At 51.8% G+C, this 24006-nt stretch overlaps 2 protein-coding genes and 1 long non-coding RNA gene across 3 annotated transcripts; 1 reads left to right on the forward strand and 2 right to left on the reverse strand.

Moving 5' to 3' along the window:
* Window positions 1–309: 309 nt before the first annotated feature.
* Window positions 310–11696, reverse strand: ahcy (adenosylhomocysteinase). The gene is made up of 10 exons (XM_006639660.3): window positions 11569–11696; window positions 10356–10546; window positions 9534–9609; window positions 8042–8194; window positions 7170–7282; window positions 6625–6832; window positions 6355–6442; window positions 5918–6035; window positions 3838–4032; window positions 310–861 (listed from the first exon to the last, which is right to left on the reverse strand). Exons 1-10 carry the CDS (start codon window positions 11594–11596, stop codon window positions 730–732), a joined length of 1302 nt encoding a protein of 433 aa, XP_006639723.1. The 5' UTR covers window positions 11597–11696; the 3' UTR covers window positions 310–729.
* A 1651-nt stretch (window positions 11697–13347) lies between these two features.
* Window positions 13348–20492, reverse strand: chmp4ba (charged multivesicular body protein 4Ba). The gene is made up of 5 exons (XM_069179675.1): window positions 20142–20492; window positions 16838–17015; window positions 15970–16084; window positions 15697–15823; window positions 13348–15290 (listed from the first exon to the last, which is right to left on the reverse strand). The coding sequence occupies exons 1-5, from the start codon at window positions 20323–20325 to the stop codon at window positions 15223–15225; spliced, it is 672 nt and encodes a 223-aa protein (XP_069035776.1). The 5' UTR covers window positions 20326–20492; the 3' UTR covers window positions 13348–15222.
* On the forward strand, window positions 19313–21472 carry LOC138223348 (uncharacterized). Its single transcript, XR_011181796.1, has 2 exons — window positions 19313–19456; window positions 20492–21472. It is a non-coding gene; the product is annotated as an uncharacterized lncRNA (long non-coding RNA).
* Window positions 21473–24006: the final 2534 nt, after the last annotated feature.

A 24006-nucleotide genomic window follows, 5' to 3' on the forward strand; every position in this document is an offset into this window, starting at 1 on the left:
TCAAAGGGGAGCCAGGGATACCAGGGTCACCCGGTTTGTATCGAGCGGCCGCACCGGGCACCCGAACCCTGAGCAGCGCCAGATCCAGGGCGGCCCGACCTGGTTCTGACCAGCCTGGGCCAGCTGTCCCACAGAACCGCCCGCCTGCCCACTACACCGCATGGCAGGCTGGGATAGAAAAAGGTCAAAAAAGTTTTTTAAAAAAAAGTGCTTTTGACTTTCAGGATGAACATCTGTAGAATATTTTTTTTAAAAAAAGCTATTAAAAACAGGGAACTTCCAATTGTTCTCATCACAAGAAACAGCTCATTACTGCATAACGTGGCCTTTATTTACACCCCCTTCGTTTGACAGAGACTGACAACAAAGGCAAACATTACACAAGTGCTTAAGACGTAATGGCAGTAGCTTTGAAACAACCGTTCCCAGCGTCGGTCTCAGTTCAACTCAGACGATACCAGTAATTAAAACAGAGTGAGAGGTCCAGGAAAAGAACGAAAAGGGCATTCATTTCTGCATTTGGGGATACCTTAGAACATCCAATAGAAAATTCCCAGTTTAACACCAGTGTGAAGGCTGAAGGAAGTGCTTCCCCAGCGTAGCTGGTCCCTCCTCGGCCCGTCTCCCTCCCGGGCCAGACCAGCGCTCCTCCTGCCTCCCACAATGCCTCAGAGCAGCCCGGCAGGCGCAGGGCGGAGAGCTGGGGGCTGCGGGAGGACGGGGGGCTGCTCAGTAGCGGTAGTGGTCGGGCTTGAAGGGCCCGGCGAGGGGCAGCCCCAGGTATTTGGCCTGCTTCTCCGACAGCTTCGTCAGCTTCACCCCCAGCTTATCCAGGTGCGCGGCGGCCACTTCCTCATCGAGCTGCCGGAGGGGAGAGAGGGAGGGAGAGAGAGAGAGAGAGAGAGGAGGAACGTGAGCGTCAGACCTGCACGCCGTTCATTAACACACCTCCTGCACACGGGCAGCAGGGTCAGGGCTGTCGTCACCATCTGGGCTGCACAGACGCAGGGCCAGCAAAACCAGGAGCAGTGTTTTGCTCGGAAGCACGCTCTTTAACACGAGCCCAAATGCTGAAAACGTTTCCACCCCCCTCACCAAGATCAAAAATACAGGAAGTATCCTGCTCTGCAGTTCGAATGATTTCTCGCGCTTTAAGAGGGCAACTTCACAACCCCTCACAGCCCAGGACCTAACGCCCCTCTGCCTCTCCCGGCCTCTCCCCAGCCCCTCTGCGCTCCGGGCTGTGCTTGCGTGCAGCGCGGTTGTGCCTCTTCGTCCCAGTGGATCCGAGTCTGGTCTTCGTCAGAGAGCTTCTGCTGTTCCAGCCCCGACAGGCTGTTTGTGCCGAGATTGGGAACATGAACCGGCAGGCTGGCTCGGCGTGCCCATGACCCACGACCCCGGACACACCACGAGCCGCGCCACGGCCACTGCTGCCCTCACAGGAACCGGGGGCGTCCGCCACGACAGGTCTGCAAGCCGTGTGTCCACCCCACCCCCAGGGCGGTACAAGGAGAGGAGCCTGAGCCTGCGGAACCGCTCCGATTCGCCGCAGCCCCAACGCTGCCGTGCGTCCGCCCGGGCTCCACACTCACCCTGCAGGAGCCCTGTTCTCCCGTCACTTGAGCCTGTATCCGATTTCAACCAACTTCTAATTAAAACGGCGCTGCAACGGAACGCACTCGAGCCGCTGCCCGTGGGCGCCCCGACGCCGACGCAGGTCCGGCTCCTTATATAGACAGATCTCCTCAGCCCCCCCCCCCCTGCCAGGACATGGGCCACCCCCAGCCCAAGGTGAGACCTGACCCCCTCTGCCATCTAGTGGTCGCTCAGGGGAAATGCGCCCTCCAGTGGGCCACGCCATCGGAAGGGTGGCATTTTGAACGCCAGTACACGGGGATCAATAACGAAGACATGCTCTGATCAGAAGGTGATACAGGCCTCCAACTGAAGCAGACATGTTGCCGCAGCAAGCAACAGTATTTCAACACACCTGTCTAATGGACACCAGTACATGTCTCACTCACTTGGCCAACCAAGTCACTGGAGAAATGTGCCCATTAGTCATGGTGGTGCCATATCCACATTTTCACCATTACTGACTTCTCCCTAGTAATTTCAAAGACATCTAAGTACCAAAAACCCTGTGCTAGTGCACCTCTGTGGCTCTGTCATGACAGCAGTCTAGAGAAGACTCCACATGGACTCTTTCTAGCTCACTGGCTGAACTGCACTCTGGGTACAGTCTGGGTAAATACCTCAAACCCTCTTACAGAGCGAGCGAGCAGCAGCTCAGGTTTGAGAGACGGCTCCAGCTGCCTTTAGCGGGTGTATTTGGTAGAGGGTGCCCAAGACAAGCATGGATTATATGGAGTGGTCTCCAAGGACTGCAAATGTGAAACTACACCAGGGAAATCATTCATAAATCTGGCACTGCAAGCAACAGTTATGAGTCCCCTGCTTGATGCAATGGCCAAGAACACTGCAGATGGTTTATTGCAGGAGTGAATTATTAATTACTGTCTCAAAGAGAGCTTGCGTCTTGCGCAGAGCTTTGAAGACTTGGAGAAGCGCTGATGGGTAAAGTAACACTCAAATATAGACGCTTATGTGGTTTCAAATACACAGTTACAACAAAAACACTGGCACATCTTGCATTGTGAAACATCCCTCCCCCCCAAGTCACATCTGAAATATTGCGAAATAACTCCAAAAGATGGGACTCGGGCCTGCCAAAATATTGAAGCCATTTATAAATTATGGAGGATTACGTTTTATGCCTTCGATTTAAAAAAAAAATGTCAAAGCATGCCAGTTCCCTGAAGTGCCCCCCCATCAGGACCTGGACATGTTTCTCCAGAGCCCCGAGCCAGCCCACCCTGCCCCCTGCCCCCACAGAGCAGAGCTACAGTACGTCCCCGAACAGAGGGGCAGGCAGGACAATCCCTCCTGACTGCGCGCAAGCCCCCCGAGGTCAGTCGGACACCCCTGCGATCCCTTGAGCCTACCGGGTGTGCAAGGCTGCGGGTTTGTCCTTCTGCGGGGATCTTCAAAAAACACCTGTGCTGGAGTTTACTCCTTGGCAAGCAGTGCACAAAGTCACCCACACCCTGCTCCCTGCACTGCCCTGTGAAGACAATCCCCCTCACACTGGGCGTGGAGCGGGGTGCACACAGGCTGGCATCTGGCTGTTCCTCTGCAACCCGAGACCCAGTCCAACATGCTGGCAGTACATCTGCTCTGCAAGTCAATACAGCTAGTGGTGCACTCGGGGGATGCAGACAGCGCCCCCTCATGGATGACGGAGGAAGAGCAAGCTGCTGGGGTGGACCTGCGCAGCGCCCGACTGCTGACCATGCAAAGACAGCAGGGGGCAGAGGGGTGGGGCAAGAGCCACTCCAGGGCACACCACTATTTCCAAGGCCGCAGCAGACAGCTGGCAGGCCGAGCACATCTGTAGAACATACAGATTCCTTCAGCCAGCAGGCTTCAAACAGAACATTCTGTGCCGCTGATATCTTAATAGGCTGGAGATAAAAAACAGGTGGAAAACGGGCTCAGAAGTATCTGCAGGCGTGTTCGGGAGGTCTTGCACCAAGGGGGGGAAGACAATCGGGGTAAAGCACACAGGTCTGAAACACAGAACCTTTTTACACCACCGCCAAAACCATAAACAGCGATAATCTGCCCTGTCCTTCAGCTGCCAGAGGAGAGGTAATACAACATCTCGGTGGGGGCGCCCCCTGAGCCCAGGAATGGAGGTCCAGCGCTGCAGACCCTGCAGGTGGTGCTCTTGCTCTCCCTCTGTTTCAGCCCCTCTCCCCCCCCAGGACTGACCTTCTTGGGCAGGAAGTAGACACCCAGTGGGTACTTGCTGGTGTTGGTCCACAGCTCGATCTGCGCCAGCACCTGGTTGGTGAAGGAGTTGCTCATGACGAAGCTGGGGTGGCCCATGGCACAGCCCAGGTTCACCAGCCGGCCCTCCGCCAGCAGGATGATGTGGCGCCCGTTCTTCAGCTTGTACCGGTCCACCTGCCAGAGAGAGAGGGGCGATGAGAGGAAACAGACCTGGACACGGGGGGGGTCTCTTAAAGCCCGCCCCCCCGAACGAGCTCATCCGCCCGGCTCCACTCCAGAAACGCGGGCCGAACGGACAACAGGCTCCTCGCCACCAGCCCAGACAGACCAGCCTCCTCTGGGCTGCGGGCCTCGGCGCCGATGGCCAGAGCACGGCAGAGACCGATGCCCACACCGATACGGATCGCCGCTCAGCCAGGAGCTCCGGGGTCCCGCTGCGAGGGGAGACCGGCTCTTCGCCCCCAGGAGCCCTGGAAGTGTGGAACAGGCTACCCGGCCGCGTCGGTGAAGGCAGACGGTTCAAAGCGTTAAGTCAAGGGATGGCAGGTTTAAACCTTCCAAAGCACTTGTACGGCCATTTCAGGACTGTGAGTTCAAGTTCGGTCAGAATGTTATAGAAAAGATATTGCTGGTCTGGAACCAATCCAGAGAACAAACAGACATTCCAGGGCTTAAAGGGATCAGCTCGACTGACAGGCTGAAGGAACTGAGCTCATTCCGCCTCGAACAGAGACAGCTGCAGCGAGAGCCGATACAAGCGCTCGGCCGACCCGGCGCACCGCTGACGCTGCAGAGAAAACCAGAGGACTCCGCGGCAGCACATGGGGGCAGGTCTTCGCACAGATGGGTCTCATCGCCCCCTCTCGTTTGTAACTTTTCTTAAGTTCTTATACAACTGCAAGCCATTACTGACTTGATTTTGAGTGCTGGAGCCAATGCAAAACACTAAAGATACAAGAAAAGCAAATTTAAAGCACCTTGTGTCATTATACTTGCCCAGTGAAAGCAATTATCACCTCTTTATAGAAACTGGTTTAAAAACAGGAGAGCAATTTCATTTTAAAACCTTACAGACTTCCTGTGTTCCAGGAACTCCCCTTATTTATGGGGCTCACAGCCCAGAATAAAGGCAGCAGTGTTTTATAGCTGAAGTCACTATCCTCTGCTGCCAGGGAAAGTCACCTGCCAAGGTCTTTTAAAAAAACGAATGCATTTCAGAGCAGTTTAGAGATGAACATTTCAGAGCTGGCACCAGATTTCATGCAAGAGAGTATTTCAGATTCTGTAATTAAAAAAAGAACAGCTCACAAATAAGGCACTGATTCAGACATCAGATCTTTATGCATAAACAGCCTAGACCTCCCTCTTGTGGCAGCTAAGGTAACTACACCCAATATGACTATTGGAGATCACTAGTCTTAAAAGATGTGCTTTGCTTCAAATTTCATCCTCAGCAATTTGGGGTTGGTGGCAACTGCTAGAAAAACAAACGTACTACTACATTTAAAAGTTTAAAAGGCAGATGTAAATTCATTTTATCCAGTTTACTAAACTTCAATTATCTATCTTTGTGATGAAGCCGCCCCATTCTGGGGAAAGTTTTGGCATCGCACTAGATTGTAAACCTTGGGGACAGCCTCAGGCCCCACGTGCCCGGTCCCAGCGAGCCGGGCCTCGGTGCAGATCCCAGGGAGGAACTCGGGCCGGAGCTGGCCACCTCCTGCCGCAGAGCCTGCCAGAACCCGATCCACACCCCATCATCCCGCACCGCCCTGCCTCAAAGGGTCCGGACCCCCAGATCCCGGGACACTGTTTTCCCTTCTAGGACGGTTAGGGATCAGAGAGCTTTTTCTTGAGGAAAACGAACATTCAGCCGCCATCCTGGGATGAAACTCAGAAACCAACAATCTTATGTCCTGGACTATCCAGCACCACCACCTCTCCTCTGGCAAAGGAGCTGCAGTCTGAGCACCAGGAAGGCCCGACAGGCCCAAGGGCTCGGTTCTGAGCCCGTGAGAGGGGGCTGGCTCGCCCTGAGGCGCAGATCCCTGCCACTCACCTGGGGTTTGATGTTGACCTTATCCTGAGCGTTGGCGTTCAGCCACTTCACGTCAATCTCAATGTCGAAGTGACCGATGTTGCACACGATGGCGTCGTCCTTCATCTGCTCGAAGTGCCTGGCGGGAGAGAAACGGGACCGGCGTCCGGGTGAATTTCCAGCCGGAGAGGAGCAGGAGCACCTCTCGGAGGCCCTGACCTTCGCCCTCTCACAGCCATGAGAGGAACAGAGTCAAAAGGTCACACTGGCGCAAAACCAGCTGCTCAGCATCCACTCCAGGAACATGTCCGCCGGCGAACAGGTGCAATACTTGCGTGGTGTATCGGAGGTGTTGGGGAATTTGCCAGTGTCATTATCTGCCAGCAGTGCGAAAGCCACTGAAACAGGCAACAGAACCCCGACACCCCCCTGTCCACGTCCCCCCCACCCCGACCCACCTGCCAAGCAGGATGTCCTCGCAGCCCGTCGTCGTGACAAATATGTTGCCTTCCTTGCACGCCTCATCCATCGTGGTGACCTCGTACCCTGGAGCGAGAGACACACAGGACACCTGTAGGCTTCACTGACAACCCCCAAAACAAAAGGGCTCCCCCCAGTACCCCGAGCCCACAGCGGAGACAGAGCCAAGGGACTGAAGCGACCGGGCCGGGCCAGACCCTGGGGCGGGGAACGCAGCCGGTAGGGAGGGGGGGGACTCGGGGACTCACCTTCCATGCTCGCCTGCAGGGCGTTGATGGGGTCGATCTCCGTGACGATGACCCGGGCGCCGAACGCCCGCAGTGCCTGCACGCAGCCCTTGCCCACGTCACCGTAGCCCGCCACCACCGCCACCTTGCCCGCGATCATCACGTCGGTGGCGCGCTTGATCCCATCGATCAGGGACTCGCGGCAGCCGTACAGGTTGTCAAACTTGCTCTGAGGAAGAGGAGGGGGCTTCTCAGAGGACAGTTCATGCAGGTCAGGCCCACTGCAGCCCTTGTGGCTTTGACAGAGCCTGGCTGAGTAGCAGCTCCGGCTCTCTGACCCAGGCGGTCAGACACCAAAGACAGCAGAGGCTCATGGCAGAACTGACAGAGACGGGAGAGGCAGACCAGTCCGTTTCAGCGCTGGTACAGAACACACTGACACGTACCACGTACCAGAACTTTGAGCTTGCAACAATGAGCTTGACCCTCCTACAGTACTGGTCACACATCTCGGCCCAGAGGACACTGCTACCTCAACAGGGAGGGAGGGGGGGCGCTCTAGTTACCTTGGTGACCGAGTCGTTGACGTTGATGGCCGGCACTTTGAGCTCTCCATTCTTCAGCATCTTGTACAGGTTGTGCACGCCGGTGGTCGTCTCCTCGGAGATGCCCTTGATCCCTGGAAACCGCAAAGAAGCCGACCAGACCAGTCACGGATTCTGCATCTCCATCAGCCCAGGATAAATAAAGGGCAAAGTGCACCTGCACCACAACCCCGGTCACGGACGGCACTGCTTTCAAGAGCTGTTCACATGGCCCGTTTTCAAATCCTGCAGCACACTGTTACAGAACGTCAAGGAAGCAACGATTTCGCGCCCTACCTGCCGTGCACTCCTATGTATTAGGAGGAAAACGCCATAGGAACAAGCAGGAGACCTTGGTAAAAGCAGGAATGACCCTAACCCTTATCGCTGCCTAAAATCGAACACGTCGGCCAGTTCCTGGTTCTGCCCCACAGCAGAGCAACGCTGCCACCTTGTGGCCGACAAGGGGCCACAACCACAGACCCCAGCACCGGTTTCTGCTCTGCACGTCCACCACAAGGTGGCAGCAGACGGATCAAACAAGCAAAAGCAGGGGTCCAGAGCAGAGGAAACTGAAACAGCCAGAGGATCAAGAACGGTTGATCTTGACTGCTAAGAGCACAAGCATGTCCCCAGACAATCTCACTTTTTCGAGCAGGGTCTTCTGCAGTTTATGCGAATGTCACCATATTGAGGTGAGGATGCTGGATCCTGTTGCATATTCAGACTATATTCTAGACATAGTTCTCGACAGGCAGCAACCAGCTTCACACAGGAAGCAGTTGCATGCTATTCTTGAGCTAATGGAAGATGCATGAAAAATGATTCTGGACCAGGAGAGAAAATGGGGTTACCTGCCAGCAGTTTGGGGTACTTCTTGTGCACCAGGTTAGTGAGGTCACCCCCGTCATCCAGGATCATGTTGAGGGGCTGCCCGTCCTTGAAGTAGATGGTCTGCTCGATGCACCACAAATATTCCTCATCCGTCTCTCCCTTCCAGGCGTACACTGCGCAGGACATGGCCCAGGGGCGAAGGGCAACATGCTGGTTAGCGACTGTGTGGTTGTCATGAGGATGACTACAGCTCAAAGGCTTCTGGGAAACTTAAAGACCTTCAACACCCTGACATTGCAACAGGTGGCTCTACGATATACTGCCACAAGAAGCAAACACCAAGAAACTCGCAGGTTTAACCTCCATTGAGTTTATTCACTGGTTCGGCCTTGCCCTGACCAGCTGCTGTTAAGCGCAAAGGAAGCCCTCCAGTGTGGACGAGCTCCCGTCACCTGCGAGCACAGCTTCACTGGTGCACCAGCGATGTCACCTTTCAGCTTCGCTACTGCCATCGTGATCATCGTTAACGTTTCAGATTAGTCCCTCCCAAAGCACACAGCCTTGTAGAGCTCTAGTCTGCACAGAGCCCAGCCGAAAGACATCGGTGATCCCCCCCCCCCCCAAACTGTCCCGTTCCTCCCAACAAGAGCACAAGCCACAAGGGCACCTCTGCACCCTCAATGCCCAGCCCTGGCCGCCTCCCGCTCCAGACCCAGGTCTGCCCTGCCGCTGCAAGAAGGTTCACTCTCACAAGCAGGAGTCGAGTGGTGCAGCAAAGCGCAAGCTGAACTGTGACTGACGGAGCACCTCGCCCACACCCACTGCCTCCTGTTTGCATTCCAGAACCAAAACACACACGATTCTTTCACTCGAGCAGTATAGGAGGGTTTAAACTGGCGTCCTATAGCCTCAGTCCTCCTGCTGACACCTCACACTCTTAACTACATTGGACCTTTGGGACAGTTCAGCTCCTGTGGAAACAATGACAGTTCTGGCTAGAGGATAATGGGAGGAAAAAAATCATTGACTTTCTTCTTGTATTAATGGACAGAAATCGTTAAGCTTCTCTACAGCTCAAACATGAACAGCTCTGGGGGCAGTAACTGGTCAGCCCTCGAGGAGCCTGGGCCTTCACTGGCACTCAGAAGGGGACAACGTCACGGGTCAGACAGAGTGCAGGGTTCACCTGGAGCAAAGCAGACAGCTCAACAGCTCTCTGGCCCAGCTATCAACCCCTGAAAAGGCCACAGGCCTGTGCCGAGTGGAGGAAACCTTGCCGAGTCACTCAGCTGCCTCAGGAAGGGAGGTTAGAAGTCACTCGAGTTGCTCTCAGAGACAGTGAGCCCACAGGGCAGGGTGGGGCAGGGTGTCCCAGCCTTCCCCCGCCTGCCGAGAGCACAGAGCTCCTGCTGCATCAGCGGAGACCAGCGCAGACCTCAGACGTGCACTCCCTCCCCGACAGCAGCAGGGGCCCTGGTCCACGCGAGCTCGGCGCCGAGGCGGAGCGCTTACCCGGGACGCCGGCCTTGGCGATGGCGGCCGCGGCGTGGTCCTGCGTGGAGAAGATGTTGCAGCTGGACCACTGGACCTGCGGGACGGAGACGGACAAGCGGGTGAGACGCGGACCGGGCGCCCATCGCGGCGAGGCCCCGCTGCGGGCGCACCGCACCGCCAGCCTCCTTTCTACAGCCCACACTTGACACCCGACACGGCGCCCCGAGCGCGGAGCCAGCCGATCGACCCTCTCCCTCGGGAGAAAGCCGGGGCCCCGGCACGAGGGGGGTCAGCCGAACCCGCAGCCGACGGTCCTGCGCCTGGTGAAGGAGCCGAAGGGACGGGGGGGGACAGGGTGCAGCTGGGCCGGCTGGCTGAAGCCCGTGGCCCGGTGCAGACCTGGACCCAGGAACGACGGGTCGGAAGAACCGTATACTGTTAAAATCTCCCGAATTGGCGAAGCCGGGAGTGTCTGCACAGGTGTCTTTGAGCCATTGCAGAAGCTGCGCGGGGAGCTGCACCTGCTGGAGCACAGCTGCCCTCGCCCTAACCTGCCCAACCGGCTCCTCGGCCAGACCCGCTCCCAGCGCACTGTCCTGCTCACTCAGGCAAATGTTTCAGGACAAAAAAAAACACAGGAATGTACCAGGACCGGGGGAGAATTGCTAGCATGCGCTGCACGAAGGACAGACAAAGCAAGCAGGCAGGCAGCTGCAGCACGATCCCCTTCCAGCAACGCCAACACATCGAGCTGCCAGACTGCTGCAGGGGGGAAGGAGGAGCAGGAGGCAGCTGCACACGCAGGGCGGTGGGCCTGCGGACAGGGGGCCAGCACCTCACCTCGGCCCCCAGGGCACGCAGGGTCTCGATCAGCACGGCGGTCTGCAGGGTCATGTGGAGGCAGCCAGCGACGCGCGCGCCCTTCAGCGGCTTGGACTCGCCGTACAGCTCCCTCATCTTCATCAGCCCCGGCATCTCGTTCTCCGCGATCTCGATGGCCTTGCGCCCCCAGTCCGCCAGGCTGATGTCAGCTGTGGGGGTGGGGGAGGAGAAGGTCAGGACCCCGAAATGGAGACTGGCTCTGCATGGCACACAAGTTCCTGTTACACTGCTGTTTGCAGAGCAATGCCTTCATCGTGCTCCCCTGCTCTCCGGCAGGCTCCCCACCCAACTGTGGGACACGGGGCCGGGACAGCAGCCCCAAGCCCACAGACACGCCAAGCAGCTACTCAGATTTTTTTCCCCATTAAAAACAATCACTTTATTTCACTGTGGGGCAGACTGTGACGTTACCGGCTGATACCACGGCTTGGCTCCAATGCAGAAGTCTGCCCTCGCATAACCTCCCACCCTCCCTCCTCTCTCTGCCGTTGTGCAAGGTTATTAAATCACGCATATTGGTCATTTCGCTCAAGTCCCAAGTCCAACTGCATCGGCCCACGTGGGCGCGGGCTTGCTCGCCCGCTCGCGCGGCCATAAATAGAATCTCTGCTGCGGCTGTCAATCAGCGCGCACTGCATTCTAGGAGACGTAGTTTTTTCTGCGAGGGGAGGCCGGCACGCAGCAAGGGCGTCGGCCGATCAGCCGAACTACAAGTGCCGACACGCTCTGGGGTTCCGACAGATCCGGCTCACGGAAACCATGCTGTCTGTTCGAATGGAGTTAGTGCCACAGAAAAGTCCATCAAATGAACTTGGCTTCACCGACATGCAGTACATGTACTTCTTCAAATATTTCATCCAGAGAAGCACAAGATCTTCTGTTCGAGCGAACCCGGGACAGTTTCTTTAAAGCTGAAAAAAAATCTGTTCTGTATAGCCGGTGCAGTAGTGCCCATAACGCATGCCTGAAAGGATACTGAACGCCGCAATCGCTTGGTTTATCAGGCATACGAAGGGACTGAAATGAAAATAAAAAAACCCAAGCGCTTTTCGATGTTTCATAACACCTGCGCGTCAGTCTAGCGGCATAGCTCCTGTCCCCACGAAAACACGTTAAGCATGACAAAAACAGACCCGCGCCATAGGAAAATAATTCTTAAACGCATACTGACCCACTTTGAACGGCAGCTTTTCAGACATGTTTGTGTTTGGAGCGCGGGTGTCCGAGAGACAGCAGGAGAGGAGCCACAGACTGCCGGCTGCACAGAGCGGGGAAGAGTGGGCGGCCGCCAGCGGGGATACAAATACAGCCACCTGCTTCCATATTTATGAGGAGCTCATTTGCATATTCAAATCTTTCCGTAAGGCGGGGAGGGGGCGGGGCTTGGAGGTGGGGCGGGTAGCGCGCCGGGATAGGCCACGACTCGCGACCGCCGCAGCCAATAGGCGGCCACGCGTGTCAGTGGGCGGGGCGGATGTTCCAGTGTGCGCTTTAGGCTCCTGTCGCTGATAAGGTGATTTTAGTTAGGTTTGTACAGTGAAGTATTTTTGGTCCGAGCTGAATAAGGTTCAGCTGCTTCTGACGTTTTCTTTGCAAGTGCTTACCTGTTAGACTTTTTCCAACTAAAATGTTTTCAGAAGATCCATATTAAGAATTGGGATTGCATATATTTAGCTCTGATAGTTTTAGTTTTCACGCACCTTGGTAATTAATGTGACGATTGGGGAAATGTTATTGATATTTTATTTGCTTACGGTTACAGTTACTGTTATATAAGCATACTCTCCCCACTGATTATAAGGGCATCTCTGGCAATAGTTCTAATACTCTACTGCTACCCTACAGAGGGACAGGTAACACACGGCAAGACGTGAAAACAGGGAGCAAAGTCTGTCGGGACGGCAGTGCCTCTGGCCCGGAGGAGCAGCGGAGCTCAGACAAAGATGGGGCTGCGACTCCCGGCCCCGCCTCCAGAAGTCACGTCAGGCGTGGAAGCTCAGGGCTTCGCCTGACAGGCGCTCCACACCAGCCTCGGCCAGTGTTGAGAAACCCTGAGCTGCAGACATTCAACGTTGGCACACATTTCAAACCGGGAACAGAAGAAGGAAAAAATATATATATATATCTTAGGAGCTGGAAAGACCTACCTGAGTCATCAATCCCGAAGGTCTGAAAGATCAGCCTGGAAGTACCTGCCACAAAATCAGGGTCAAGAAATGAATTCAGCCTGCGCTCCTGGTTTCTAATCAGGGGAAAGGGAAAAGATTGTTCAAATGAACCAAAACTGTACAGTGTCGTATCACAACCTGTAGAACACCAGGGGGTATCGACCCTCCTCTAAGTTTTGACACATCATGGGAAATTATCTCCTCGTGATGGTCTGGAAGAAGTTGCAACTTGATGTTCTCCAACAGCAATGCGGTTTTTCATTTCCTCTGACCCATAGTTCTCTCCTTTCGAATCACTCATGTTTACCCTGAGTTGACCCTTGGGGACGTTTCCCCCGTTTTAAATCCTCCAAGAATAAGAGCACTACCTGGATGACGATGGCAGGCAGGAAGACAAACCTGTTCTCACCAAGGGCAACACCGCGCAGCCAAGCAGCAGTCCCACAATGCTCCACTCCCAAGCTGTTGCTACATCGTTGAAACTTCATGCTAAATATGCAAAACCCACCCTGGAAAATGTAAAAGACGCTTTCAGAACTTGCTTTCAACAGGGAGGCTGTGGTGTTTTTGCATGTGACAGCAAGTGCATTTAAAGCAAAGAAAGGTTTCTAGAGTGAGGCCATCGGACATCTCTTAACACAGTACGTCGCATAAAAACCATAAGCATAAAAAAGGTCCATCTGCATTCTTTATATAGCTATTCCAGCTATATAAAGATGACGAACTGCTTAAAAATACACCTAACTGAATCTTAATTGAGAATTAAGACCAGTGACAAAAAATTAATCAAGAAGTTTAATGACCATTCAGATAATAGATTCATCTGAATCATTAAAACATATAAATGTATACATGCTACTGCTTGTGTTACACCTCGCAAATATCAATTTACACTGCAGTTCCCATGTAGAAAATGTACAGCATGTTTGTTTTAATTCAACAGTAATATCCCTCTCATTCAGCATGAAAACACTTGTCAGTTTCGTGCCAGTTTGACTGATCAACTAACTTTTTTTGCCTATGGTTAAAACAACCACAAGTTTTTACTTTGTCATTACAAAAACATTTTTTCCCCAAAGCAGCTTAAGAGCTAATGACAAAAAAATGTAACCATGTCAACCAATATCATTCAGACAGATTGGGTCGGACAGGTTTCTCTGTGCGGGGCACCTGCTCAGGTAATTTAAACTCCATTAACTTTAGTCTTCGCATGCATAGAGAATGATTAAGTAAAATGCAAGAAATGACATATTTGGCAAAAGTTTAATTCTGGTGTACCGTGAGCACGATAAAGGTAGGCGGGCACAGAAATAAAAAGAAAAGATAAATATTGACAGAATAAAGAAAAACCTGAATTTGCATGTATACTGGAATACCTTCAAGTATTTCTGTGCATTTCATTTTAAATACAGTTACTGCATGTATGTCATTGTATTCTAACCTCTCTTGTAATAGGTTCTTACAAACTATAAATATTTTGATAGATATTTCCTTCTCAGAAAAGCAAACACGAAAACTGCCATTAAATACCAAAAGGAACTACATAAATGTTAAGGAACATTAATTCATTGAAACCCCTAAATTTAAATAATCCTAGCCCCTTTAATCCTTTTAGGACTGTATTTCAACCTGACAAAATACCACATTCCACTCTTAAAAGCTTGCTAATAAAAAAGCCAATTAGAAAATCTCAAATTCGTCCTTCCTGAAACTTTATTATAGCATAAAAATATTCTGAAGGAATACAAAAAAAAAGTCTAATCAAAGAAAATGCAGAAACACGATTAGCCAGTTTAACTCCAGAGCTGCACCCTACCAACAGTGGGCATCCAGTTCCCCGCTCACCGGTAATCCGATTTAGAAACAATAATAATATTGGAAAGTCTGAGGCAGGAATTAGGTCACGTGCAAGCTTGCTGTTCCACTGCACTGCAGCTCTCCAGTACAACCAGCACCTTAACCGTCACACCAGGGATCCTCACTGCTGGCAACAGAGAGCCGCAGGGCCGTCCTCCCACCTGAGCTCCTTACCTACTGAATCATTTCACCAAGCAACCCCCCTATGACTAGCGTCCAGGCCTTTACTTATGGAGTGGGCCTGTTCCTCTGTAATACCCACAGGGCTCTCTCTCCAGAACCAGCAATGAGGACCGCTGCGTTATTCCACCACACAATCAGGGAGCTGGCTGGGCACAATTCTGCAGCGCCTGCGATTCGGACTGGGACAGCTGCAGGTGGAGCAGGGATATTGCGTTGAGAAATCTACTGCTGTTGTGCACTGAAGTAACGCATGTGCACAGTATAAAGCAACGACGTTCCATAACGAGCAGAGGAGTGCAGCAAAGAGTCTCGAAGCATGAGGGCTGGTGTACTGTAGTGAATTCGTCAGGGATCTGCAAGAGTACACGGATGTCTGAAAGGAGAGGTTCTTTTATCCCAAGATGGAAGATGGTTTGAAAGATAAGCCTTTATACCCCTTCACTGCTTTGGGATGATATTAAGAGCTACAGGTATTGGAGTATTAATCTTTTTTTTCTTTTTAAGATTTTTTTTTCTCCCAGCAGAACACGATACAACCACTGTGTCAGCTGACAAAGTCTTTTCTTTCTTTTTTCTTTTTATCCGTTGGCCTGATGTTGACACAATGCCAAGACGGACTACACAGCCTCAGCCCAGCGCTCCAGGTCTTTCATGTCATCCTCATCTTCCTCTTCCTTCTTCTTTGCTGAAAACCAGATTAATAAAGGCTGTTAGCACAAGCACAAAATTTCTCATATCACAGACATGAACTGTACTTGATAATGAAGTACAGAGATGTCAATTACCAGGAAACAAACGTACCGACAGATACGATTTGGTTAGTATTGATGCGGAGGTCTGCTTCCTCAAATACCTGCTACACCTCCAGCATCTGTTCTTACAGATCGGTATCTAGGTCTGGAAATGCTCCATGAGGTCATGTTTTCCAGAGGAGCGGAAGAGAATTGAAGTTAATTCAATATGCTTAGTTCCTGACCTGTGTCTGTAAAACACAGATTTGCATTCAAACCCTTCGACGCAAGAGGCAATCCATTTTTCGTAACTTTAAAAAGAGTAAAGCTGTTGATACCCAAGCTGGCCTGTTATTTTACCTGGTCTGGCAGGTAGCGACGTGGAGGGTACGTTGGGCAGCGGTACATTTTCAGTGCCACCAATCTCCAGGAGGTTTTTATCCAATTCCTCTTGTTCTAATTCCTCCAGTTCTGCCATTAGCTCATCCTGGAAAAGAGAAGAGCCGAGCCCATTAGGGTCAACACAACAATCCATCTGGCCATCAGAGCAGTGCAGCGCTAAATCTTTCTTGGTGCCAGAGCCCAGGCTTCAGAAAAACAAAAGAGTGACCCCAATCCCATCTTCTCTCGTACCTCGTCAAACTCCTCCCCAAATCCTACGGGCTTGGATATCGCGTCCGAGATCTCCTGAGCCAGCTCCTGCTGCTCTGTGATGTCCTGCATCAAGTCGTCGACTTTGTCGATGTCCCTGAGGAAGACCGATTCAGGCAGCCAGTCAGGCCCATGTCTACTCTTTCGTCACTGTGTGCATCAGAAACACTAAACTCCAGAAGAACTAACACTACATCCCCTCAGGCAGGTCTGCAACTTCTGTAACCTGGAGTATAGTTTCTCCAGGAATCTGGAAACATGAACTTTGCTTGACACAGAGCTATTCCCACTGCTATCCCAATAGTTTTTATCATTTATAGGAGACTCTTCATTGGATTATCTCTACATTTCTTTCAGTATGTACATTTTTATATTCTTCTCCCTTTCAGTTTGTCCAACACATCAAATTACAGTACAAAAAAGAAATAAAATTGGCCCAGTTCAGTTGTGCTGGGTTGGCTGACCACCTCTGAGAAACTCTTGATCTTCACCAGACATACACAACCTCACAGGCTCTCATCCTGCTACAATCATCCTGATTTCTAAAAACTAGTAAGGAATCCTGTGACTGTAACCATTTTTAAGTGTAAACCTTCTACAGTCTACAATCCTGAGACAAACCTAATTTTTTAACTTTTTTTTTTAACTGAAGTACTGTTTACAGCTCACCCCACTGTTCAAGCGTTCTAAATGGGGCCGCTTAACGCTCTTCAACCCTGACAGCTGACTGCAGATTTAAGCGGGCTGTACCCCACTGTCACAACTCGCGGTACATCAGCGCAGAGAGGCACCAGCTGTGTGCAGGTGCTCAGTAAGACCCGTCGGCAGGCTGGAGGTGGGGACCCCTTACATGTTTTCATGGGCGGCCTTCATGGCCTTGGCCGCGAAGCCCATGTTCTTGAGCACTTCGGTGTTGGTGTTCGCATTCTCCAGCGCTTCCCTCTGGAACTCGATGGTGGACAGCGTGCCGTCGATCTGCGCCAGCTGCTTCTCGTACCTCTTCTTGCGCTTCAAGGCCTGCAAAGCAGCTGCACGCCGGAGAGGGGAGACAGGCCGATCAGCATAAGCAAGTCTGATTCCACAAGGCATGCTCAGCGCAGGACGCACCAGCGCTCTAAACCACTCAGTACCTTATTAACATGCGTTTTCAGTTCAACATTTCTTCCCCTGCCCAATCTCTTTGCTTTGAGGTCTTTTTCTTTTCCAGCATTTCTCAGGAGAAGGGAAATAAGTTAAAGTAAAAGTTTGCAATTTTAAAAATAATAAGGCTGCCCATGCATGAGTTTTAAAGCTACTTCAAAGCTTGGTCGACATTTGCCTTCAGCAACAGAAAATCAGCTTCCTTTAGAATCCTGCGGATTGCATGACTAGAGTAACAAACCTCACACCAAGTCTTGGGGCTTTGTGTTGGTTTTTGTCCTTGTGACCATCAAGAGCAGTGCTTCCTGTACTGAGGTAGTTTGCTTCAGTGACTGCCAAGCAGGTCTCACTGGCCTCACACAGAGCAGAGCAGAGCAGCAGCATTACTGACAGGAGAGCATATCAATTTACAGCAAAAGAAAGGGTGATATTCCTAATCACCATTTTGGACGGCCTTTGTTTTCCCATCTATAGCTTTCCCTGCTATAATACAAAATACAGCACCGTTCACTGCACCCCCAAAACTACACTGGATATGAATTGTAAAAGCATTTGTGAAGAACGTATCAGATCAGTCACTCGGTGCTTGGGGGGAAGGGGAGACGGAGCTACATCAATGGTCAAGCGTGCTCGTGAATCCATCATCCTTCACTTGAGAACCACCAAACTCTTCCTTATTGAAGCAACCCCAGACTCAAAACCGTCTTCGTTAGAAGGGTCTTTACTCAACTGGTTCTGTTATTTACCCCTTGGCTCCTACTGTATTCAGTACCACCATCTGCTGTCTCCTCTCACTGTGTATTCTCATTGAGCAAGTCTGGGGTACTTTATTTTTTGGCATCGTTCTGAAAAGCGCTTTGAGAAGCCACCTGTAAAGGCGCTATATAAAATAAAGTTTATCATCATTATTGAACCGTCTTCCTCCCTCCCACATTCAGCCGGCTCCTCCAGGACAGGTTTAAGGCAGCTGGAGGTTCCTGCAGCTCATTGGAAGCCGGCTGGCTGGTTTGCTCCAGCCCTCTGTTGCTATAGAAAGCTCCCTCAGAGGAACAGGACAGGCTACGCGCAGGGCTCCAGCTCTGCCAACATGCCCTTTTAGTGAAACCCCAACGGTGCAGAGGGACCCCCCTGCGAGAGATTACAACTGCTAATGCCAGGTACAGCACTCTGTGCACACGCGCAGGCAGTACAGAGGCATTAACATTCATGAAGTCATCTCATCGGCTGAGGCCCACTGCGCAGGGGACGTGCTCATCTGTGGTAACCTGCCCACACCTTTACAGTACAAGCAGACGTATCAGATTCTCTTCACAGAACAGAATTATCCAATCGCCAGTGGCATGATCTCAGGACCGTCCTTCCTCCACACAGCCCGATTTCTGACACCTGTAGAGGGTCTGTACACCGTACTGGACAAAGGAGCGAGATCCGAGCAGTGTTGCTTTTTATTTCTTTTTTTTTTTGTCAGAGGAGCTCGATGAAAATATAACTCCTAAATCTGGGAGGGGTTGGGAACGCTATAATTACAATTCAAGAGGGGAAAACACACCCCTCCTATCTTTCCGGTGGAAGTATTCCCAGCATAGCAACACTGAAAATATTTGCATGGCACGCATCATCTTGGCGTCAGACATATAAGAATATGATAATTAATCAAATAAAAACCAGTAATATAATGCAACTGCAGCCATAAGAACTGCAGAGTACAGCTCAGATCAGCTACTGTTCTTGTCTCTTGAACTAAAAAACAACTTTAAAAAACTCAATATAGCTGGACTGAAAATTAACATTTTTCTAATGCATTCAGCACAGAATGCTTGAAGACTGACGGCAATGGGGAAGCAAGTACCTCTTCTTTTGTTGATCTAAAAAGCAATTATTTCCGACATTTCATTTACTTATTTCTTTTCCTTGACCAGATACGTCCATAACAAAAAGATTGTCACGTACACCGACGACCAGAGCCCCACTGATACAGCGGGGTGTTAACTGGAGTGACCCAAGTAAAAAAAAAGACTCACTCAAGGGCACAACAGACAGAATCTGAACCCATTACCCTCCGGTCTGGAGTCCAGAGCCCTGAATTACTGGCAGGAAACCAGGATTATAAAACACATTAAGCAGATTTTTCGATTTTCCAAAACATAAAACGAGTTCCCTCTTCACTCTGGCGTTGTGAGTGTTCAGCAACAGGACGGGTGGCAGCCTTTTTAGGAGTCGTAAAATAAAAATGGCCTCTAAAACCTGCGTTTCCTCGTAACTTCCATTGCACAACAGACCTCCAGCACGAAGGTTACTTCCTGAAACTGTAGGGAACTTCAGGAACAAGGTGAGGGAATGCGGACATGTCGCGCTGAGGTGTGTTTTAATGTTGGGGAGGCAGGGGGTAGTAACTACAGTACACCCACCGGCGCTCTCCGGCCTGAAACGGACCGCCATCGCCGTGGCTGGAGGGCGCGCAGCCGGGCAGGGTCGAGCCAGGAAGCTCTGGTTAACAACGACCATGATGTCATCGGCTGGCTCGGAGATTTCGTTTCTGTCACACCGGTTTAAAGGTATCCCTGAAGACCTCGGGCGAGCTCCCACCCCACCCCAGTCGCCACACTCCCTAGTGTTGGAAACGCATCTCTATCCCAGTCCTCATCTAGTCGTCCATTCCCGCCGACGCCCCGAAGTTTCTGAAAATAAACCACAGTCGGTCCCCGGGGTGGGGGCGGCAGTTTCTGCCCGAGTCTCTCCCGACCCCGGAGCCGGAGCAGTTTCTGCCCGATGACGCCCAGAGAGCCGCCGCAAGACACAACGGCGACAAGTGTCAGAGGACTCATCGGATCGCGACCGAAGCCAGACAGGGTCATTAATTTAAAAGGTTCATGCCTCGAATTCACCACCCCCATCGCGACTTTTTTCCCCCCAACACTATCGGAGTGAAGAACTGCCCCTCATGTCACCCACGTAAACTGTGGGGCTCCGAGGAGCGAAAGAGCCCGAACTGCCGGTTCCCCCGGCCCCCTTACCTCTCTTGTTTTTAGTGCCGTGTTTCTTAGCGGTCAGCAGCTCCTGGTCGATCTTCTTCTCCAGAAACTCCTGCTTTTTGGTCAACATCTCCTCCGTGTCGCGAAGCCTCTGGATCGCCTCCTGCGGGCTCGGAGACTTACCCGTTTTCCCCCCGCTCCCGAAAATCTTCCCGAACAAAGACATTATTAAACAAAACAAGGGCTAAAACGACGCCGAAAAAAGAAACAGCCGCGGCCTCCCCGGCGCTGTACACGGAGGGAGAAGAGTGCGCAGGTCGCTCGGAGAGACTCGGTGCTTGCAGGCCTGTCACTCGCCCTGTTGTTTATTTCTTCCTCCTCTTGTTGACCAGGCCTCGTGATGTCACCGCCGTCACCGGGGCGTCGGTCACGCGGGCGTGCGTCAGCGGGGCCCCCGGGGGCGGGGCTTCCCGAGCGTCCTAGAGGAACAAGTTATAGGTTTATTCCATGCTGAAAAAAAGAAGAAAGAGAACACAACGTTTCGGCCGTGGAGCCTTCTTCAGGTGTGAGAGAGACAGGGCAGTAGGCAAAGGTAAAGTAGCGGGAGAACAAAGGTTGGGAGGGAGGAGGAGTGAGAGGCGGGAGCAGGGGACAGAAAGAGAGGCCAATCAAGAGGTGTGAAGTCAGAATGGGTGCAGAGAGGTGTGAAATGAAACTTCCAATGAATGGAGAAAATTTAAAAGAACAGTAATCTGTCGTTAAGGGAAGGGAGAATAATTTTAGTTTCGGTGGTCTTTCTGATGTATGAGTTCGGAAAACCGTCTTTGAGAACACAGACGGAGAGATTAGTGTGGTCGTGGCCGTCAGAGGTGAAATGAGAAACAATGGGCTTGGAGAGATCTTTAATCTTCACAGCCCTGACGTGTTCTCTGAAGCGGTCTCCGAGTCTCCTTCCTGTTTCTCCTGTTTCTCGGTCACGCGGGCGTGCGTCAGCGGGGCTTCCCGAGCGTCCTAGAGGGATCGTCACTTCCGGACCGAGCGATCGGTGCCTTTGAAGTGGCCTGGCGTGCTTTGTAACTGACTTCACTATTGCCCACGCACGTGATTATATACACGACGTGAGATGGTCTCCTATGTTTTGAACAGTTCAAAATAGATGTAAAGGCGTGTGGATAGACTATATCGAAATGTAAGAACGTGAAAGCTGTGCGGACCTTATCTTTTTTTACCTTGTTTATTTGTTTTTCATAAAGTGTAATTGTATTGTATATAGTATCATAGTATCTACGATGTTATTGATATGTTAAATGCACTCTTGTTTGTATTGTATGTATTTTTGATGTTATAATAAAAACGTTTGCTTTGAGAACGGATTGGCGGCCTCTTCTGAAAGCTGACGTGCGAAGCATATTTCTAATTTGAAGGAACAGGGGGAGAGTTTCGTTTCCTCGCTGAAAGGTGAAAAGTAAAAAAAAAACAGCACAAATTCGCTCGACTTTTATTTCGCGGCCGTTGACGTCTCCACTGCTGGCGTGCTGGTACAGGGGCTCCATCTGCCCAGCCGCGAGAGGTCGCAGCCCGCGCCGGGCCATGCACGTTGGCAGGTCTGAACCTAGAATAGCCCAAGTGGCACCCACTGGGGTTAATGACAGCGCCGTGACGATTCCACAGCAAAGGCAGCGAGGGCGGAGCTATATCCCTGTTCTCCACTAGAGGGGGCCATACGACCGGCTGTAGGGGTTTGCGCAGTGCAAAGCAGAGCCGTTCACTCCTGGTCCTTGACACTGGTCTTCTAGGTCATTTTAAAGCAGCAGCGCCGGAGTTGATGGGAAAATATGCCCAATTAAGCCAATAACGAGTGGCTGTGGCTCATGAAGACCTGAGTTGCAGTGAAAACCTGCAGACACACACAGTCCATTGGGGACCAGGACTGGACGTACTGGAAGGGCTCAGCTGGTCACAAGCCAGTCAGACTGGTGATTTCCTAATGGCAGACATGTATCAGGTAACAATCAAGTTATTCCCTGTTTATTCCTGTTTCTGCATCAACGGATCCTCCCATCCCTGCGTCTCTGGGCCAGCGAGAGGACAAGCTGAGAGGCGCCGTGTCTTGCACTGGACACACTCCAAAGAACAGAAGAAGAGTTAGAAATAAATAAGAGGCCATGTGGCCAGTTTAGCTGATTTAGTTACACAGTAGGTAGCCAGCCTTTAACTACAGGATACCAGAGCATCTGATTCGCCAGAATGGCCTGGTAGCTTGTTTCAGACACCTGCCAGCCTTTGTGTAAAGAAGTAGCTCATGTTTCAGTTCTAAATCCAAATTCAGAATACTTTATTCTTCCCCCAGGAGGGAAATTTAAGTTAACACCCCTTGACTTTCCATTTTCCACTGTCTTCACATTCCCTCTTCGCGTCTGGGTCAATTTCCCGACACCTTTCAGGACCTTGTTAAATAGTTCGGTTAAGTCTCCTTGCAGTGGGAGGGAGGCGTCGGGTTGATGCGGATGATTAGGGGGCCGTTCAATCTCAGCAGCTGGGGGGGCGGAGGTGCCCCGAGTTTGTTCCACTGTCGGACCTCAAGAAAGTTCTCTGCTGCGAAGGGTGCGGCGGAGGACTTCTGGACAGTCAGCCCACGCAGCCCCCGTGTCTCTCACCCCTCCGCTGCGTGACCTGCCCACATCACCGCTGTCTGTCCGTTCTTCTGTCTCGAGAATCTTTTACTCTTTTCTAAAAAAGAGCATCAAAATTAAAAGAAGAGGGCATTGCGTGACAGAACAAATAAGGGTGCCCGCTTCTCCGGTAATTATTATTATTATTATTATTATTATTATTATTATTATTATTATTACAGTGCACAAGCAGGCGACAGCGGAGACGTCACTGCCGAGTCTCCCGTCTGCGGCTGCACTAACGCAGATCCGGGACCGGAGCGGCGCCTGACCTCGCTGAGATCTGGGGCACCAGACAGCACCGCCTGCAGCATCACTCTTCTTTAACTTCACGTATCGAGCACGTATTCGGACGAATTTAACAACACTAGAGGACCTGCTCTCACGGCACTAACTGCTTCCCGGCGCTCAGGACTGGGAGCGCGGTAAACCGGTTAAAAGGTCATCTGCTCTGTTCTTTAGTCCCGTTTTCTATTTTTAGCACTTTTCCTGGTTTAAACGGGATTTTTGTTTTGCCGATTTCCAGTTTTCAGGTATGAATTTATTTTCTTGTGTTGCGGTGGCCTGTTATTCGCATCACAGTTGTTCACTGAATCTGACACGTTTTCGCGATTTTGCAAATCTTCCCGTGCCGTTTCCAAACCGCTTTCCTTATGTCTGCATGTCTGAAATATCTATTTTACGGATGTGAAAGTTTGCCGGGGCCTTTCTGCGGGGAGCGCTAGAATTCCTCTTATTAAGTCGCAAACCAGTCCGGATGGGCTGATTTTTTGAAGAATTGCACGGCCAGCACGGGAATGACCCGGTAAAAGGCTGCGCAGGCACGTCATTGAAGGCGAGAAGGTCAGAAAGAACGTGGAGCGGGAATCTGCGTGGGTCGTTTTTCACCAGGCAGCCCGTGACGAAGACAGCTCTCGCGTCCCTGTCTTCAGAGACGACGGTTAGTCTTTATTTGCGTGTTGACCGGCCCCCGGCCCCCGGCCCCCGGCTCGTGCTGGCTGACTCACCTCCCGTGATGCGCGCGCCGTCAGCTGTGAAGGTCACGAGCTAGCTCACCAGCCGGACCCCCGCGTCTTGGGCAGAGAGACTCACAGCGGGGCCGGACAGGAGCTCATCAGAGGGAGAGTCCGGTGCCCTGGGTTTGCTGGGCATGAGGCAACGTTTCAGGCAGCTCAGAGGGGAGGAGCCTCAGCACTGCCGCCCCCCCGGGGGTGGCGGAGTGTGGGGTGAGGTGA

This window comes from Lepisosteus oculatus, chromosome 16, assembly GCF_040954835.1.
Source record: "Lepisosteus oculatus isolate fLepOcu1 chromosome 16, fLepOcu1.hap2, whole genome shotgun sequence".
Lineage (NCBI taxonomy): Eukaryota > Metazoa > Chordata > Actinopteri > Semionotiformes > Lepisosteidae > Lepisosteus > Lepisosteus oculatus.